This window comes from Microtus pennsylvanicus, chromosome 18 (assembly GCF_037038515.1).
Source record: "Microtus pennsylvanicus isolate mMicPen1 chromosome 18, mMicPen1.hap1, whole genome shotgun sequence".
In the NCBI taxonomy this organism is placed as follows: domain Eukaryota; kingdom Metazoa; phylum Chordata; class Mammalia; order Rodentia; family Cricetidae; genus Microtus; species Microtus pennsylvanicus.
The window spans coordinates 28,957,989-28,977,751 of NC_134596.1; the positions used below are offsets into that span (position 1 = coordinate 28,957,989).

Below are 19,763 nucleotides of genomic sequence, written 5' to 3' on the forward strand. Positions count from 1 at the left end.
CACACAACTCTCGGCACAGGCAACTCCAGAGCCAGACTATATAATTTGATATTTATCAAATTAGTCATAAATTGCTACCAGACAATAAGAAGACTGCTTTGAGCTGCACATTGTGGTTTGGTATTTTTGTTGTTGTTGGGGTTTTTTTTTTTTTTTTGGATTTTTGAGACAGGGTTTCTCTGTAGCTTTGGAGCCTGTCCTGGAACTAGCTCTGTAGACCAGGCTGGTCTCAAACTCACAGAGATCCGCCTGCCTCTGCCTCCCAAGTGCTGGGATTAAAGGAGTGCGCCACCACTGCCCGGCTGTTGTTGTTTTGATTTGGTTTGGTTTTCACTTTTGGAAGACACTCTATGCAGTCCTGGCTGCCCTAGAACTTGCTCTGTAGACCAGGCTGGCCTTGCTGCCTCTGCCTCTCGAGAGCTGGGATTAAAGGCATGTGTCCCCATCCCTAGATAACTTGCATACATTTGTAATTCCAGAACTTGGGAAGTAGAAACAGGAAAAACAAAGGTTTAAAACTAACCTGAGCTACATGGGATCCTGTCTCACACACTCATACACACACACACACACACATACACACAAAAAAACAGGCAGATAACAGAAAATCTGGATATGAAAATCAAAACTACAGACAAAAATGTAAGAAAATGTTTAACTTGATCAATAATCAAAGCAACATAACTTTAAACTGGATAAATCTAAATAAAAATATTATGTAGATGTTGAAAACAGTAAGAAAAATTTGAATTTGTGGTACTGGAGAGATGGCTCAATGGTTAAGAGCATATACTGCTCTTGCAGAGAACCGGAGTTCAGTTCCCAACAGCCATGACAGAGGCTCACAAGTACCCGTAACTCAGGCTCCATGACATCCAACTCATCTGTCCTCCCCAAGTGCCTGCAAGCATGTGCACACACCTACCCACATAGAGACAAACACACATACATATAGAAGTCAAATGGATCTTTTAAATCTGTGATATAACTATCTAAAACTGTGTACGTACACAGGTGATTCTTAATCCCTCTCTTTTCTTTATTATCTCATTGTAAGAGGACTTTGGCTACGATAGTACAGTAATTAATAAAAAAGCCACCTCTTAGTCTTCTCCCCTCTCCTCCCTACTACTGTGTTTCCTTTCCAAAAATATACAAGTCTCCAGTGGAAACTGTAGGACCACCAACTTTACGGTGTATCTAACTTCTGACACGGGGATAGGAGCTTGTTGTTCACACGTGTTGGATCACATACATGCAAAGCTATGCATCCTATGCCACATACTGGGCACAGCTTACTGAGGACTCTGAAAGCGTATTAACACTGCTTCAAGTTCTTACTAAGTCTTTAAATCTCTAGGCCAGAGACAAGAACACAGAACGTATTCACTGGGGCTGAAGAGATGACTCTCTTTACATTTTGTATTTCGCTTTTTTCTTTTCACTGGCTGCTCTTCCAGAGAAGCCAGATCAGTTCCCAGCACCCACATAGTAACTCACAACTCTCTGTAACTCCAGGTGCAGGGGATCAGACAACTTCACACATGTAGGCACAACACCAGAGAACATAAAAATTCAATAAAACAAAATGCATTTACTGAGTGTTTCTTGTATTTCCCTGGGCTACCGCTTAACCCTCCAACAACTCTGTAAAATGCAGAGTAAGGCAGGCCACCACCTGAGGTCAAGCAGCTTGCAAAGCCAGAATCAGAAAGCATACCTTCTCAAGCCCCAAATCCCATTCTTTTCACATGGCCCAAACATCTCAACATTCTTTTCCACGGCCCATCACCTCAACAGTCAAGATTTTCAAAGGTTTTTTTTTTAGACTTTTTTCAGTTGTAAGAATCATGGGGGCAGCGCTGTGACTCTGTGACTTTCCTGGGAAAGATGGCGACTACTACTGACCTGGCTGCTCTATGTCAGACTTCCACTTGTTCTGCTGTCTGTTTTTGAGGCAGGTCTCAAACCCAAGCTAGTCTCAAATCCTCAATCCTCCTGCCTCAGTCTCTAAACCCTGAGATTATCAGAGTGCAACAGCCACCTGCCTTTTGTTTTGCCACTGAGGCTGGCCTCATACTCGGGAGCTTCCGGTCTCGTCCTCCCCGTCCTCCCCGTCCTCCCCGAGCATTCAGACCCCATCTCGCCCCAGCTCCATGCTTCTTTGTGTCTTGACGCTGAGTCTCATGCGCTCAAGCTGCCCACTACGGTGCTGACAGTGACTCTGCACTCCTGATCCTCCACGCCTCCACCTCCCTCTGCACTCCTGATCCTCCATGCCTCCACCTCCCTCTGCACTCCTGAGCCTCCATGCCTCCACCTCCCTCTGCACTCCTGAGCCTCCATGCCTCCACCTCCCTCTGCACTCCTGAGCCTCCATGCCTCCACCTCCCTCTGCACTCCTGACCCTCCATGCCTCCACCTCCCTCTGCACTCCTGATCCTCCATGCCTCCACCTCCCTCTGCACTCCTGATCCTCCATGCCTCCACCTCCCTCTGCACTCCTGATCCTCCATGCCTCCACCTCCCTCTGCACTCCTGATCCTCCATGCCTCCACCTCCCTCTGCACTCCTGATCCTCCATGCCTCCACCTCCCTCTGCACTCCTGACCCTCCATGCCTCCACCTCCCTCTGCACTCCTGACCCTCCATGCCTCCACCTCCCTCTGCACTCCTGACCCTCCATGCCTCCACCTCCCTCTGCACTCCTGATCCTCCATGCCTCCACCTCCCTCTGCACTCCTGATCCTCCATGCCTCCACCTCCCTCTGCACTCCTGATCCTCCATGCCTCCACCTCCCTCTGCACTCCTGATCCTCCATGCCTCCACCTCCCTCTGCACTCCTGAGCCTCCATGCCTCCACCTCCCTCTGCACTCCTGACCCTCCATGCCTCCACCTCCCTCTGCACTCCTGATCCTCCATGCCTCCACCTCCCTCTGCACTCCTGACCCTCCATGCCTCCACCTCCCTCTGCACTCCTGACCCTCCATGCCTCCACCTCCCTCTGCACTCCTGATCCTCCATGCCTCCACCTCCCTCTGCACTCCTGACCCTCCATGCCTCCACCTCCCTCTGCACTCCTGAGCCTCCATGCCTCCACCTCCCTCTGCACTCCTGAGCCTCCATGCCTCCACCTCCCTCTGCACTCCTGAGCCTCCATGCCTCCACCTCCCCAAGGCTGGAGTTACCATTCCAGCCACCCATATGCCTTCACGTTTTTCATTTTGTTTTTTTCTCTCTCAAACTTTTTTTTTCCTTCAAGACAGGGTCTCTCTGTGTAGTCCTGGTTGTCCTGGAACTTGCTCTGTAGACCAGGCTGGCCTTGAACTCATAGAGCTCTGCCTGCCTCTGTCTCCTGAGTGCTGGGGTTAAAGGCATGTACCACTACCGCCCTCTTTTTCCAGTTTTCATGTGTGTTTATATATGCATGTTTATTTTTGTTTGTGTATGTACACACACATAGGTCCATGTGCACATGTGAACAAGGAAGCCTAAGGTTTATCACATGAATCCTTCTCCACCACTCTTCCACCTTATTCAGTGCGGGAGGAGGAGCTCTCAATCAAACCCAGAGTTTGCCAAGGTGACAGTCTTACTTGATAGTTTTCTGGGGCTGGAATTACAGATGGGCCCCACCCACCTGCATTTTTCATGGGTTCCTGAGGATCTGAACTCTAACCCCAATAGCCATTCAGCCATTCCCCAGCCCCAGCCTCACTTTTTTTATTTTCTTTTGGGGGATGTGACAACAGAGTCTCCTTATGCTGCCCTGGGTTTCACTATGTAGACCAGGCTGGCCTCAAATTCACAAAATTTGCCTAGCTCTACCTCCTCCTGCAACCCCAGTGCTAGACTGAAGGCCTATGCCACACCATGCCCGGCCTCTGCTTCACATCTGCAAGTTTCCAAGGGAGTCTGGTAAAAAGTGACTGGCAGTCACAGTAGGACAGAAAACTCACGTTTGGAGCACTGTTACCGTGTGCATGACACTGTTACCGTGTGAGTTGCACCGTTACCGTGTGAGTTGCACCGTTACCGTGTGAGTTGCACCGTTACTGTGTGAGTTGCAGCATTACTGAGTTGCACTGTTACTGTGTGAGTTGCACTGTTACTGTGTGAGTTGCACTGTTACTGAGTTGCACTGTTACTGTGTGAGCTGCACTGTTACTGAGTTGCACTGTTACTGTGTGAGTTGCACTGTTACTGTGTGAGCTGCACTGTTACTGTGTGAGTTGCACTGTTACTGAGTTGCACTGTTACTGTGTGAGTTGCACTGTTACTGTGTGAGTTGCACTGTTACTGTGTGAGCTGCACTGTTACTCTGAGTTGCATTGTTATTGTGTGAGCTGCACTGTTACTCTGAGTTGCACTGTTACTGAGTTGCACTATTACTGAGTTGCACTGTTACTGAGTTGCACCGTTACTGTGTGAGTTGCACCGTTACTGAGTTGCACTGTTACCGTGTGAGTTGCACTGTTACTCTGAGTTGCACTGTTACTGTGTGAGCTGCACTGTTACTCTGAGTTGCACTGTTACCATGTGAGTTGCACTGTTACCGTGTGAGTTGCACTGTTACTGAGTTGCACTGTTACCGTGTGAGTTGCACTGTTACTGTGTGAGCTGCACTGTTACTGTGTGAGTTGCACTGTTACTGTGTGAGCTGCACTGTTACTCTGAGTTGCACTGTTACTGAGTTGCATCGTTACTGTGTGAGTTGCACTGTTACTGTGTGAGTTGCACCGTTACTGTGTGAGTTGCACCATTACTGAGTTGCACTGTTACTGAGTTGCATCGTTACTGTGTGAGTTGCACCGTTACTGTGTGAGCTGCACCGTTACTGTGTGAGTTTCACTGTTACTGTGTGAGTTGCACTGTTACTGTGTGAGTTGCACTGTTACTGAGTTGCACTGTTACTGTGTGAGCTGCACTGTTACTGTGTGAGTTGCACTGTTACTGTGTGAGTTTCACTGTTACTGTGTGAGTTGCACTGTTACTGTGTGAGTTGCACTGTTACTGAGTTGCACTGTTACTGTGTGAGCTGCACTGTTACTGTGTGAGTTGCACTGTTACTGTGTGAGTTTCACTGTTACTGTGTGAGCTGCACTGTTACTGAGTTGCACTGTTACTGTGTGAGCTGCACTGTTACTGTGTGAGTTGCACTGTTACTGTGTGAGTTGCACTGTTACTGTGTGAGTTGCACTGTTACTGTGTGAGTTGCACTGTTACCGTGTGAGTTGCACTGTTACTGAGTTGCACTGTTACTGTGTGAGCTGCACTGTTACTGTGTGAGTTGCATCGTTACTGTGTGAGTTGCACTGTTACTGTGTGAGTTGCACTGTTACTGTGTGAGCTGCACTGTTACTGTGTGAGTTGCACTGTTACTGAGTTGCACTGTTACTGTGTGAGTTGCACTGTTACTGTGTGAGTTGCACTGTTACTGTGTGAGCTGCACTGTTACTGTGTGAGTTGCACTGTTACTATGTGAGTTGCACTGTTACTGTGTGAGTTGCACTGTTACTGTGTGAGTTGCACTGTTACTGAGTTGCACTGTTACTGTGTGAGTTGCACTGTTACTGTGTGAGTTGCACTGTTACTGTGTGAGCTGCACTGTTACTGTGTGAGTTGCACTGTTACTGTGTGAGTTGCACTGTTACTGTGTGAGCTGCACTGTTACTGTGTGAGTTGCACTGTTACTGTGTGAGTTGCACTGTTACTCTGAGCTGCACTGTTACTGTGTGAGTTGCACTGTTACCGTGTGAGTTGCACTGTTACCGTGTGAGTTGCACCGTTACTGTGTGAGTTGCACTGTTACTGTGTGAGTTGCACTGTTACTGTGTGAGTTGCACTGTTACTGTGTGAGCTGCACTGTTACTGTGTGAGTTGCACTGTTACTGAGTTGCACTGTTACTGTGTGAGTTGCACTGTTACTGTGTGAGTTGCACTGTTACTGTGTGAGCTGCACTGTTACTGTGTGAGTTGCACTGTTACTATGTGAGTTGCACTGTTACTGTGTGAGTTGCACTGTTACTGTGTGAGTTGCACTGTTACTGTGTGAGCTGCACTGTTACTGTGTGAGTTGCACTGTTACTGTGTGAGTTGCACTGTTACTGTGTGAGCTGCACTGTTACTGTGTGAGTTGCACTGTTACTGTGTGAGTTGCACTGTTACTGTGTGAGCTGCACTGTTACTGTGTGAGTTGCACTGTTACCGTGTGAGTTGCACTGTTACTGTGTGAGTTGCACCGTTACTGTGTGAGTTGCACTGTTACTGTGTGAGTTGCACTGTTACTGTGTGAGTTGCACTGTTACTGTGTGAGCTGCACTGTTACTGTGTGAGTTGCACTGTTACTGAGTTGCACTGTTATTGTGTGAGCTGCACTGTTACTATGTGAGCTGCACTGTTACTGTGTGAGTTGCACTGTTACTGAGTTGCACTGTTATTGTGTGAGCTGCACTGTTACTATGTGAGCTGCACTGTTACTGTGTGAGTTGCACTGTTACTGAGCTGCACTGTTACTGTGTGAGTTGCACTGTTACTCTGAGCTGCACTGTTACTGTGTGAGTTGCACTGTTACTCTGAGTTGCACTGTTACTGTGTGAGCTGCACTGTTACTGTGTGAGCTGCACTGTTACTGTGTGAGCTGCACTGTTACTGTGTGAGCTGCACTGTTACTGTGTGAGCTGCACTGTTACTCTGAGTTGCATTGTTACTGAGTTGCACTGTTACTGAGTTGCACTGTTACTGTGTGAGTTGCATCGTTACTGTGTGAGTTGCACCGTTACTGTGTGAGTTGCACCATTACTGAGTTGCATCGTTACTGTGTGAGTTGCACCGTTACTGTGTGAGTTGCATCGTTACTGTGTGAGTTGCACTGTTACTGAGTTGCACTGTTACTGTGTGAGCTGCACTGTTACCGTGTGAGTTGCACTGTTACCGTGTGAGTTGCACTGTTACTGTGTGAGTTGCACCGTTACTGTGTGAGCTGCACTGTTACTGTGTGAGCTGCACTGTTACCGTGTGAGTTGCACCGTTACTGAGTTGCACTGTTACTGAGTTGCACTGTTACTGTGTGAGCTGCACTGTTACTGAGTTGCACTGTTAGTGAGTTGCACTGTTACTGAGTTGCACTGTTACTGTGTGAGTTGCACTGTTACTGAGTTGCACTGTTACTGAGCTGCACCGTTACTGTGTGAGTTGCACTGTTACTGAGTTGCACTGTTAGTGAGTTGCACTGTTACTGAGTTGCACTGTTACTGTGTGAGTTGCACTGTTACTGAGTTGCACTGTTACTGAGCTGCACTGTTACTGTGTGAGCTGCACTGTTACTGTGTGAGCTGCACTGTTACCGTGTGAGGGACACATCTGCTTCTTCCCTCAACCTTTAAGCTATACTTCATCTAAGAATTCTAAAAGCTGGAGAGCATGCTATTTTTCCCAGCTACCTCGTCTAAGCATTAGGAGTTTTGCCTTGTAAATATCTTAACTTTTGTTTTCCAGATCGGAGTCTGAGCCTGGAAATAGCCAGATGTTCCTGGAATTCTAATACAATTCAGGAAAGACGATCCAAAGAGGCCAACCCAGAAAATGTTCTATGCCGACAGCAAAGTTGTACACACAAAAGGGAATCTGTTTCCGAGAGCTGCTTTCTTTCCAAACTGCTTTGCAAGTCCCCTCAATTGAAGATGAACTGCTTCTGTTTAACACCAAGATCCTGTTAACATCATGTAGTTTCTGACAATCTCCAACCGGCCACCGCCTGAACTTGCCTTTCTACAAAGGCAGTCAGAAAAGAGTGTTATACCCTTAAGTTGGGGTGTGGGCACTCAGAAAGAAGGTGGCTCAGGGAAGACTCAAAAGGATCCTCCAGGAAATCTCTGAAAGAAGGGACTAAATAGATTAGCTGAGAGAGTACTACAGTTAACTGTCTCCTTGTGACCTTTAACCTAACTGAATTTTCCTGCATTTCCAAACCCACTCCACTCCTCTGACCTAACTAATATGTTTTCTTGGCTCCTTTTCTTTTTTGACCAAAGACACTTTCTGATCCTTCTGTTACGTGCTCTTGCCTCAAGTCCTGAGTAGCTACATTCCTCACACGTCAGTGCTACCTCCTTCAACTGGGAGAAATGGCATTCCTCTCTCACTCAGCTACTCCTTAGCTAAAATAAGTGTCAAGCCCAATCAGAACAGGCATAGAAAGACAGACAGACAAGACAGAGAGATCAATGCATGCACTAAAAGATGTCCTTTGATAGTCTTTGTTCTGCTATATAGCTCTCAGCCTTCTAAAATTTTTTTAGAACACCAGCTTAATACTGAATACTGGCTCCATACTGAAGCCACTTTTCAAAAAATAGAACTTTCTACATTGTATTTCTCAATCACTCGTTTGCTTTTATGAAATCCACACTTAATGTTCTCACTTAATTTTTTGGGAAACTATGAACCCAAACGTGTTTCCGCAGCATCCTCTAGCCTCTTGTACACACAGAGACACGGACAACACAGCAGTCTCCACGCATCCAAACTCTGCTAAAGGTCCAGGGGAAAGAGAGAGCCCCAGGGCACACAATGGCGCCTCTGTACTAAAAGGTGGAGCGCTCAGCAGGAGCAGAAAAGTTAAAAATAGAAGTGAGGAGGGAGCCTTTCTCCCCTGGATGGCTCTCATCTTCATTCCTGGCCTCCGGATTGATGCAAACCCCAGACCTTGGGGATCCTCCAACTTGAGTGGAAATAGGACCAGGCCAACCCAAAAAGGCAAATTGGGCTTTTGCTAGAGGGGAAGATGAACCCAGGAGCATACGCACACAGCCTAGCAGCCCGCAGCCCATGTGAGGCAACAGAGCAGGAGAGGAAGTCCTGGCTGACGGTGACTGACAGGTAGAAACTCTTCTCCGCTGGTCCTACCCTAACACTCCCAGGTCTTGTGGCGCTCTCCAGTTGCATCTTAGACATTTCCATAGCTGATTTTCTAATATTTTTTATTTTTTTTTTGGTTTTTCGAGACAGGGTTTCTCTGTGGCTTTGGAGCCTGTCCTGGAACTAGCTCTGTAGACCAGGCTGGTCTTGAACTCAGAGATCCGCCTGCCTCTGCCTCCCGAGTGCTGGGATTAAAGGCATGCGCCACCATCGCCCGGCCATAGCTGATTTTCTAATCAGAGGTTGCTGTTGGCTTTATGGGTGGGGGACAGAGGAACTAATACTGAATCCAAATTTGATACCATTTACTCCCTAGGAAAAAACAGGCAGCATTTCCACAATGCCAAGGTATGACAAAGTGATGCCCAACACCATGTCCAAAGCTTAAAAAAAAAATACTATCACAAATGTCTCCACTACCTAAGTCATTCCCTAAGCTTGCAAAAGCAACCAACTGAAAAACCCTTGAGGGACTAATGGCCTCTCGATGGGTTAGATAAACGGGCTGCTTTTCTGTACTGGAGACGGCTCTTGTCAGAGATACAGGCTCAGAAATACTGCAAAGACAATGTCACGGGCGCTGCACTTGAAAAGGACGAGAATCGTTAACCCTCTGAAAAGTTATGATCTAAAACCATTCAAAATTTTTAAATGTGTCAAAAGTATGAAAATCTTACTTCTCAACCAAGGTGAGAAGAACCCCAGCTAAATCACGAGAGGCATTTAAAATACTTAGGTGTAGCTCAGCAGTCGGACTCTTACGAATGTGTTCAACAGGAAAACCCAGACGAGCTGCACCTGTAAGAACTCTCCCAGGGGATTCTGATGCACACACCACACACAAATAAAGACCACTGCACAAATAAAGACCACCCCTTAACCAAGAAACCACAAGAAGCCAAGTGTGGTGGCGGACAACTACGGCACGGGGCTCATGGTTTCAGTCGGTTACCAGTGAGCCCCAGGCCAGCCTTGGCAACACGACGCCCACCCTGAAAAAAGAAGTTACCAGCGTACTAAGAAAGCTCAGGTCTCAGGCTCCTCATGGAAATGAGATGGCTGGTTTGGACAGAAATTGACCTTGTGCTGGGACATGGTAGCCGGTGCTTTGCCTAGCAGGCAGCAAGCACAAGGCCCAAATCCCCAGTGCTTCAAAAACGTAAACCTTTATGCTAAAATGGTGGTATGGCAATATCACAGTGGATGTTGGCGAGATGCTCCGAGATGCCACATATGAAATGTGAATGTCCGTGTCACATGGTAGAACGGCGACATCACCGTAGAAAGCCAACATTGGGCAAAAGCGGAGGAGCTACTGGGGGGAGGGGGGGTTGAGGGGAATTAGTAAAGCCGGTGTTTTCGGGCACCTCAACAGAGTCCCAGTGACTCCACGGAGCACAAGATGGCCTCCGAGACCAGCAGCAGCTTACAAATTCCTTGACCTTCCACAAGGAGTTCACAATTTGAGTGGCAGAGGACTTAGTGTTTTCATTTATTACAAACATCCTGTGAGAAAATACTCGCTGTTTACACTTTCGTTGACCATTAAGTTGGGAAAGAAGCTCAATGGTACAGCAAATATTCTCTACGCTTCAGCCCCTGGTACTATCATAATAAACTTCCATTCAGAAGACTAGTGTCAAACAGAGGCAAGAGGATCTCTGAGTTCGAGGCTAGCCTGGTCTACAGAGTGAGTTCCAGGATAGCCAGGGCTACGCAGAGAAATCATGTCTCGAAAAACCAAAAAATAAAACAAAACAAAGCAAAACAAAAAACTAATGTTATCGCTACTCTTCACCTAAATGACCATTAATATCCTTCTCTGACTTTCTAAAAAGGCTATAAACTCAGAGAAGCACCCAAAACTCAAGACACAATAGGGGGCAGGAAAGATGACTCTGGAGTTAAGAGGCAGGTTCAGTTCCTAGCACCCATGTCAGAAGGGTCAATCTCCTTCCAGTCCGGTTCCAGGGAATCCGATGGCTCTGGCCTCTGTGGGCATGAGCACACGCGGTTAAAAATAAAAGGTAAATCTTAAAGAGAGTCCAGGGGACCCTAACTGAGGCTGTTTTGCCGTCTTTTAGAGAAAAGTAAACTCTGAAGGGCTTAGGGTTCTTGGGCTCAAGAAAGCTTGTTGTATGTATTATCAACTTTCCTGAAGTGCTTTTAACATTTTTAGAATTATTTAAGAAACACAGAAAGTCAAATCTTTACTCTTGTTTTTTCAGCCCCATTTGAAACATCCTTGATTTTTTTAGTAAACTTGAATGACAAATATCTTTCATTATTCCTCGCTGCACACAATCTATAATTGTATTTATCTACTCTGGAATCTTGCAAAGGAATATAAGCAACAGAACAAAAGAAACTACTGATAGCAAATTGACACCCTAAAATTAAGATCACAAGGTCTTGAGATACCTGGGAAAGATAAACAGCAGCTGGTCATCCACTTTGGTAAAGAATGCGGAGGAGATGGGCGTGGTGCTTGCAGGCCTGTAATCTCAGCACTTGAGAGGTGGTGGTGGGAGGAGCAGGCAGGCCTCAGCAACAGAACTGAGTTTGAGGCCAGCATGGGGCTGTCTCCAAAAAAAAAAAAGTGGGGAGGGCACATGGGAGCGCATGCATTTGATAGAGGGTCTCTCTCAACTCTGCCAAATGGATGGATCTGTACCTACAGCACCGCCCTGGCTAGACAGCTTCTTGGGCTTTCTTCTGGCACTGGGTGTCTCAGGACCTTGGGCACACTTGAGAAAGGTACATCCTTAGCCCCTTATGGGACTATCCTCATCAGCCTCCCACACCTAATACCCACTCCACAAGTCACAAGGGAACACGGGGCTAAGTATAGAAACGAAAACTTGTGAAGAATTAGGAAACATTAAGCTCAAGAACACCAAACCCAAACTTAAAATGTTATTTCTAGGGCTGGAGAGATGGCGGTTAAGAGAAACCCAGGTTCAACTCCCAGCACCCCACAACTGTCTGTAACTCCAGTTCCAGGGGATCTGACACCCTCACACAGACATACATGCAAGAAAAACACAAACGCACATAAAGATAAATAAATCTTCAAATGTTATTTCTAACAGATCGCCTGACAGGACCCAGAACAACCACCATACACATAAAAAACTGGATCACACAAATCTAGAAATCTCTTTGGTATGCACAAATATTTGACACAATCGCGGACCACCTGTCACCATGACTACCACTAACACCCTCCAACATTCTTACCTAAAGTACAGTCCACACAAAGGAAGCCATCTGGAGGCTGGACAGATGACTCAGCAGTTAGGAGAGAACCGCAGCTGGGCTCCCAGCACCCACATCAGGTGACTCAACCGCCTGTAACTCCAGCTCCTGGAAGATCTACCGCCTTCTCCTCATCTCTACAGGTACCCATACACGGGTACCAAAACAAACACACACAGATAAAAACAAATCTTCAAGTGCTCCCTTCATTACCTCTTTGCTTCTTCCAGATGACAGAGGTACTCGTAGGCCACGTTCTGCCGCCTCCTTTCATCCATCTCCTCTGCGGTGAGCCTCTCATTATCCAGCACAGCTAAAACAGGACAGAAAGAGGTTGAGGGCCAGAATCTACCTTTCCTCAGCAATAAACGAGGGCCGTGGCCACCAAATTGCTGCCAATCCCTTAGAAAAGCAGGCTAGCTAGTGAATATGTGGGTAGCCGGGTGTACTACAAATGATTTTCCTAAAAGCAAACACACATGGCTTCAACTACACTCATCTTACCCTTAAATGTGGGGGGGGGAGGGGAAGGGTCTGCAGAGATGATTCAGCAGTTAAGAGCACTTGAGGAGGACCTGGGTTCCTAGCACCCACATGGCCACTCACAAGATTCTGTAATTCTAATTCAAGGGGATCCAATGCCCTGTTTCTCATCTCCAAGGACACCATATATGTATGCAATGTACATACATACATGCAGGCACTCATACACACTAAAATAAAAAATGTATGATATGGAAGGGTGGTCACTGGTAAGATGCCCATGCTCCAATAGACAATCTGATACCCAAGCACATAGAGGGCAGCACTAATTGGACCTGGTTGGTTGGGGTTTTGGGGGGGGGTTGTTTTTTGTTTGTTTTTGTTTGTTTGTTTGTTTTTTAAGGTTGGAGCGATGACTCAACCTAAGTTAAGAGAACTGGCTACTCTTGCAAAGGACCTGGGTTCAATTCCCAGCAGACACATGAAGGATCACAATAGGCTATGAATCCAGTTTCAAGGGATCAGACATTGTCTTCTGGCCTCCGCAGACACTTCTGCACACACATGGTGCAGAGACATCATACATGCAGACAACAAATCATCCATACACATAAAAAGAAAAAGTTAAAAAAAAGAACAAGAGCCAGGAGTGATGGCATAAACCTGTAATCCCAGCATTTAGGAGCAAAGACAGGCAGACCTCTGAGTCCAAAACCAGACTGCCTTAAATAGCAAGTTCAGGCCAGCTAGAGTTATATAGTAAGATACATTATTGAAGGAGAGAGATGAGAGATAGTTATAATCATATTTCACTTTTTTATATGTATGGAATTCTCAAAATGTTTTAAATATATATGTACTGCATTTTCCTGTAGCCTCAAAAGGCACCAACTAATGTCTATCCTTGTTGGTCAGAACTAAGACAGAGGGCACCACACTCTCCCCTCTTTATTCGCAGATTGTATATAAAATGTTTAATCCCATAGCCAGAGTCAAAGCCCCTGCCCCCACCCCACTCCCCACCCGGGCTGTGGGATTAAGCATTTTACACACATTCTCTCACTAAAGCCCAGAACAATCCCCCATTACCACTATTGGAGAGACGAGGAAATTGAAGCTGGATGAACTCAGCCTCAGGGCTAATAAAGGGACCTACATTCAAATCCTCCCGTCTCCAGGGCCTGTGGGCTTAACCCTGAAGCAATCTGCCTCCTCCACAGTCACAGAGGTAAGAAATGAATTCCTAACTCCCTAGGAAAGTGATCAAAGCCGTTCTCACTCTGGTCTTGACCACTTTGGGAAACATTTTTCCCCCTTCTTTCCCTTCCAATCCACTACTACACTACCACACCACACAGGGTCTTCCACAGAGAATCCCTATAGTCTTCAGTACCATATTTAGTTTATGTCTGCCCTCTCAAAGTCACGTCTTGCACACCCACCCTGCCCTACACAGCATCATTCAAACCTCTGTTCAAAAGTCACCACCTGTATTCCCAGGGCCTCCCTAAGTCCCTTCTCTTCACCCCCATCACTCTCTACACCTAGCTAGTTCATGCACCAAGTACCTTTATTGCACCTCCTTATCCCCCTCCCCCAGCTGAGGACCGAACCCAGGACCTTGAAATTGTTAGGCAAGTGCTCTACCACTGGGCTAAATTCCCAACCCCACATTTTATTATCAACCGTTTGTCCACCTGCCTCTGACAGTTCTGGAAGGCACTGCATGGTCTTATCTCGAATTTCACAAACGAGGCACAGTATCTCACACATAACTGTGGATATTTTGAAGTATCCTTTAAGAATGTACTTTCCCCAAAAACATAAATCAAAATCTAAACCCGAGACCCAAAGGGATCCTCTTGTAACTACTATCCCACGTAGAGTTAGCTCACTGATGTTGCAGGTATGGCCACAGAAAATGAGGAAGTGTGTGTGAGTGGGGAGAGGGAGTATTGTGTGTATGTGTCTGTGTGTGTGTGTGTGTGTGTGTGTGTGTTTTAATTTTACTTTTGAAACGCTGACGAGAGAACCCAGCCAGAGAAAGCTTAAGTGGCTTGCCCAAAACTACACCTCACAGCTAGTCTGACCGCGCGTGTCTGTACCCTGGGTCACCCTCGCAGGCAGCAATCGGGGCAGCACAGCACTTTCCCACCACGCCCGAGCAGAACCCCTGGGTCCAGTGCCCAGGACACGCCCTGCACAGTCCTCCTGCCACCTCACCCCAGGCCGTCTTCCCCAATCTCAGTAGAGCTAAGCGGCGGAGGCGCTGGGTGGGGCTCCCCTGCCGCAGCGCCTGGCTCAGGCTGAGGCCTCCAGGTTCCTACCCGCCGCCTCCGGAGCTCGAGAGGGATCGGGCGCGAACCTTGCTGCCAGCCACACAGCTGGGCTGCTCTTCCGGGTCCGTGCGGTCCCAGGCCACCCCGCGCACCCGCCCGGCTGAGCCCCCGGGAAAACCCGAGCCTGGCTCCTCGCCCGCGCATCCCAAGCCCCGGGCACTCACAGCCATAGTGCGGCCGGACCACACCCAGTCCATCAACCTCCTCCGCGGCGGACATGGACATGGCGGCCGAGTCCGGTCTCCGGTGAGGAAGCGCTGAGACCTTGAAGACGCGGACGGCAGTAGCAGCGGCAACTCCTGCCCTGTGCGCGGGCTGTCGCTGTCCTCGAGGCCCCGCCCCTCACCGTCGGCTCCACCCTGCAGACCCCGCCCCGCAGACACCGCCCTTGAGTCCCCGCCCATCGGGCGGAAGGGGCGGGCGTGGTCAATTTTTCAGGACCCGCCCCTGCCCGCTTCGCCGCCACTTGCGGAAGCGAGGAGGCGGAGCGCGGTAGGCAAGTCCCTAGGCCGGCTTGGTCGGTCGTCTCGACACTCCTCCGCCATCGTCCTATCGGCGGCTCAGACTGAAAGGCCGCCAAGCTCGAGAGCTTGAAATCTAAACTTCTTCGGCCGCCTGCCTTCCCCAGACAGCTAAGTTACCCCTTCCGCCTTGCAGCTCATGGGAGGAGCCCTTTCAGGTGGCCCAGGGTGTTCTTGTTGGACGCAAGAAAGACCCAAACTGACGCGAAAGACTTCCACCCCTACTCCCTGCCACATTTTGTCTACCTGGCCTCCGTTCTCCGCAGCAGTGCTAAAATGGAGAGCCGCTAAATCTCTTCAATTTGGGGGACAAAGACGCTGAAACGGGAGAACTGTTGATGAGACTAATTTTATGCTCCATGCTCTTCTTCGCAAGCTCCTAAGGGGTGTATCTTCACTCTCCTAGGGCTGCCTTTTCTTGTTGCCCTCGTAATCTGCTTTCAAAGCGTCGGTATTCAACCGAATTCTATCCTCAGCTCCCCCCCCCCTTTTTTTTTCTCAGTAACTTGCCTGGCATGGTGGTGCAAGCCTATAATCATCCCACAATTGGGAGGCTGAGGCAGAAGGATCGCCGTGAGTTCGAGGCCAGCCAGGATTACGGAGTGAGACACTACCTCCAAGTAATAATAATTAAAAGAAAAAGCCCCATTCTCAGTAACCTTACGCTGGCCATAAACCTCGAACAGCGTTTGCTTAGAACCTGGACCATTCGGCAGCTCCTCAGTAATTTTAAGTTGTCAAATGCACACTTTCAGCTGCGTCTCCCACAGACACTAAATATTGATCCCGTTCCTGCCCCGTTCTCTGTAGTCAGTCACGAGTCACACACACCCCAGGTTCTTGCGTCGCCTCTATTTCTGAAGCGTCTAGTTTTTGTTTCTGTCCCTTCCTGTGATTACACTGTTTAGATTATCAGCGTCTCTCTCTTCTCACTTCTGACAACCAGATTGTCACAGTTACCAGCTTGTTCTTCCTTCCAAAACACAAAACAGAGTTCTTTTTGCTAATTTTGTACCTTCAAGCATTTAAACTAATATACAAAGCTCTATTTGATTTTCTTTTTAATTCCTTCAATTATTTAATGGCAAGCATAGAGCCACCTGTTGAGTAATAAATGGGTCATATGGGACAAGGGAACAGGTGTCTTCCTGTGTTCAGATGACTTTTTTTTTTTGTGGTGTGTGGAGTTAGTCCCAGGTCTGTGATTCGAGAGGTTCAAAGGAGAGCAATCCAGACCCAGTGGTGTGCCATCTAGGTTAGTATGAGCCACCTGGATGTACAGACTAGTCCTGCCATCTGTGCTATGAAAACCAGAGCAGTCCTGGTCCAAGGCCACAGAGCTCTGGGTTGAATCCTTTTCAGGCCATGACTTGGCCTCCACTGTGATTTCCAGGACAGTCTAGGGGTTTTCAAAGAGACAGACAAACCCAAAGTTTGTGTTAATAGCTCTGTGGATTGGAGTAAAGGCAGTGGTTGCCAAGCCTCAGAACCTGAGTTTGGTGCTCAAGTCTCACAGATGGAGATCAAGGACTCAGACTCCTTGGAAGCTGCTCTCTCACCTCCACACGTGCAGTGTGGCCCTGGGCGTGAGCCAATGCACTGACCTACATTGTCCCAACATAAGCGGCCGTTCACCTTGGAGACCTGCTGTATCCGGGTGATCTTGAGTGAGATTTACACTCTCCCCCCAGGATTTTCAGGAGTCAGTGAGAGTTCACCTATGCCTTCAGAACCAAACAGCTTCCCAAGGTACCTGCCCCTCTCATAGGGATCAAACCCATTCTAGGGCACCCTGTCCTCTACAGAAGCAAGAGAATCGCCCCCATCCTATCCTTCACTGTTACCTCATAGGTTTTTTTTTCTCTTCTTCACCTTCATGGTATTGATTAAAGGTCATTTCTTCTCCGCAACAAAAGCACCATTAAAGATCATCTCAGCCGCCCAATCCCATAATCCACTGAGTGGCATGTAACTGGTTCAGCTCATCTTTTCACGTCATTGCTATATCCCTGCACACCCATAGGTGGGCTGCCCTTGGCTAGATGCCAATTAAGAATAGAAAATGCGGGGACTGGAGAGATGGCTCAGAGGAATAGAGCACTGACTGCTCTTCCAGAGGTCCTGAGTTCAATTCCCAGCAGCCACATGGTGGCTCACAGTCATCTATCATGAGATCTGGTGCCCTCTTCTGGCCTGCAGGCATACACGGAAGTAATGTTGTATACATGATAAATAAATAAATCTTTAAAAAAAAAAAGAATAGAAAACGCTAAACTGGACTTTATAGATAATGGCCCCGGGTCTTATAATGGCTCTGTAGTGGTTTGAAAGAAAATGGCCCACAAAGGAAGTGGCACTATTATTGTTAGAGTGGATGTGGCCTTGTTGGATGAAGTGTGTCACTGTGGGGTTGCTCAAGTGATGCCCAGGGTCACAGTTCACTTCCTAGTCCCTGTGGATCGAGGCGTAGAACTCTCAGCTCCTCCTCCAGCACCATGTTTGCTGCATGCTGCCATGTCCCTCCGTGACAATAATGGATTAAACCTCTGAAACATAAGCCATCCCAATTAAATATTTTCCTTAGTAAGAGTTGCCGTGGTCATGGTGTCTCTTCACAGCAATTGAAAGCCTAAGTAGGACAGAGGTTTTTACCACCGAGGATGGTGGTAAACATATATTAATCACAGAATTTGAGGGGCTAAAACAGGAGGGTAGCAAACTTGAGGCCTGCCTGGGCCACATAGTAAGAAATTGTCCCAACAACACAGTAAACAAAAGAAGACATTCTTTTCAATTTTGTGAGGATGCAAAAGATACATGTTCATTAGAAATCATACTTCAAATTTTAAACTGTAATTTTTTTCTTGGGCTAGAGATAGTCAGTAGATGCTCATTGGTATTCTGGGAGTAAGGTGAAGCCAGGATATCCACTAAGCTGTCTGTGTTAATACATTTCTCAGTCTATCATGTTTTTATTATATGGGTTGTTTGAGATATGCCTCCATAAGCTGGAGAGCACCTATATTTCTTATAGATAGATAGATAGATAGATAGATAGATAGATAGATAGATAGATACATACATACATACATACATACATACATACATACATACGGACCCATAAATTGGCCAATTTTTAAAGATTTATTTATTATGTATACAGTATTCTGGAATGTATGCTTACATGCCAGAAGAGGGCACCAAATATCATCATGGATGGTTGTGAGCCACCATGTGGTTGCTGGGAATTGAACTTAGGACCTCTGGAAGAACAGTCAGTGCTCTTAACCTCTGAGCCATCTCTCCAGCCCTGAACCTATATTTCTTTAGTAGGAGGCCGGGTGAACAAGAGACAACAGGATTTATGAAATCATGTTTAAGTGAAGATAAATTCTGAACTCATAAATTATGATACAATTTTTGTTTACAATATATAAATGGCCTGCTGGGCAGTGATGGCACACACCTTTAATCCCAGCACTTGGGAGGCAGAGGCAGGCAGATCTCTGTGATTTCAAGACCAGCCTGGACTACAGAGCAAGTTCCAGGACAGGCTGTAAAGCTACAGAGAAACCCTGTCTCAAAAAAAAAAACAAAAACAAAAAAAATAAACAATGGAGAGAAAGGAGGAAGAAGGGAAGAAGAAAGAAGAGAAAACAAAGTCAGGAGTAGTGACACACACCTGCATACCCCTCTCGTGTACCGTGTGGTGGCATGGGTGAGGGAAAGATGCTCTTCTCCCCTTGCTTCCTGACACTTGCAGCAGGTGCAGGACCTGACCCAACCCCTCATCAGCTGTAGCACTCAGGAGAACAGGCCCTGCACCTCGCTTGAGCAAGACAGTAGAGTTGACCCTGTAGCTAGGGGTGCAAGTGCGCCAACCCTGAGGACACGAGAGGGACATGGCTTGTACCGCCTCCTTCACCTGTGGTGTGGGGGTAGAAAAGAGGCAAAGATGCCTTACCCCCTCACTCCTACTGCCTCCAGCTGGGGAAGAAACTGATCTTCCCTTACCAGCCGCAACCCTCAGGAAAGCAGACCCTGCACCTCACTTGGGCATCATGACAGAGCTGACCCTGTTTGTGGGGGTGTGGGTGAACCAACCCTGGAACATGAGCATGAGAGATCCGGCCCTGCCCTCATCTGCCATGTGGTAGCAAGGGTGGGAAAGAGACGCCCACCCCCACCCCCTTACAGCCTATGGTGGGTGGGAGAGCTGGCTCTGAGGTCATAAGAGCAGA

General features: G+C 47.5%; 1 protein-coding gene across 1 annotated transcript in view; it reads right to left on the reverse strand.

Moving 5' to 3' along the window:
• Iqgap1 (IQ motif containing GTPase activating protein 1) overlaps positions 1-15,340 on the reverse strand; it is a 92,543-nt gene extending 77,203 nt beyond the window's left edge. The window contains exons 1-2 of the mRNA XM_075953246.1: positions 15,166-15,340; positions 12,393-12,492 (exon numbers count right to left, since the gene is read on the reverse strand). Coding sequence (XP_075809361.1) covers positions 12,393-12,492; positions 15,166-15,226 — 161 coding nt within the window. The 5' untranslated portion in view covers positions 15,227-15,340. The remainder of the gene's footprint in view (positions 1-12,392; positions 12,493-15,165) is intronic.
• Positions 15,341-19,763: the final 4,423 nt, after the last annotated feature.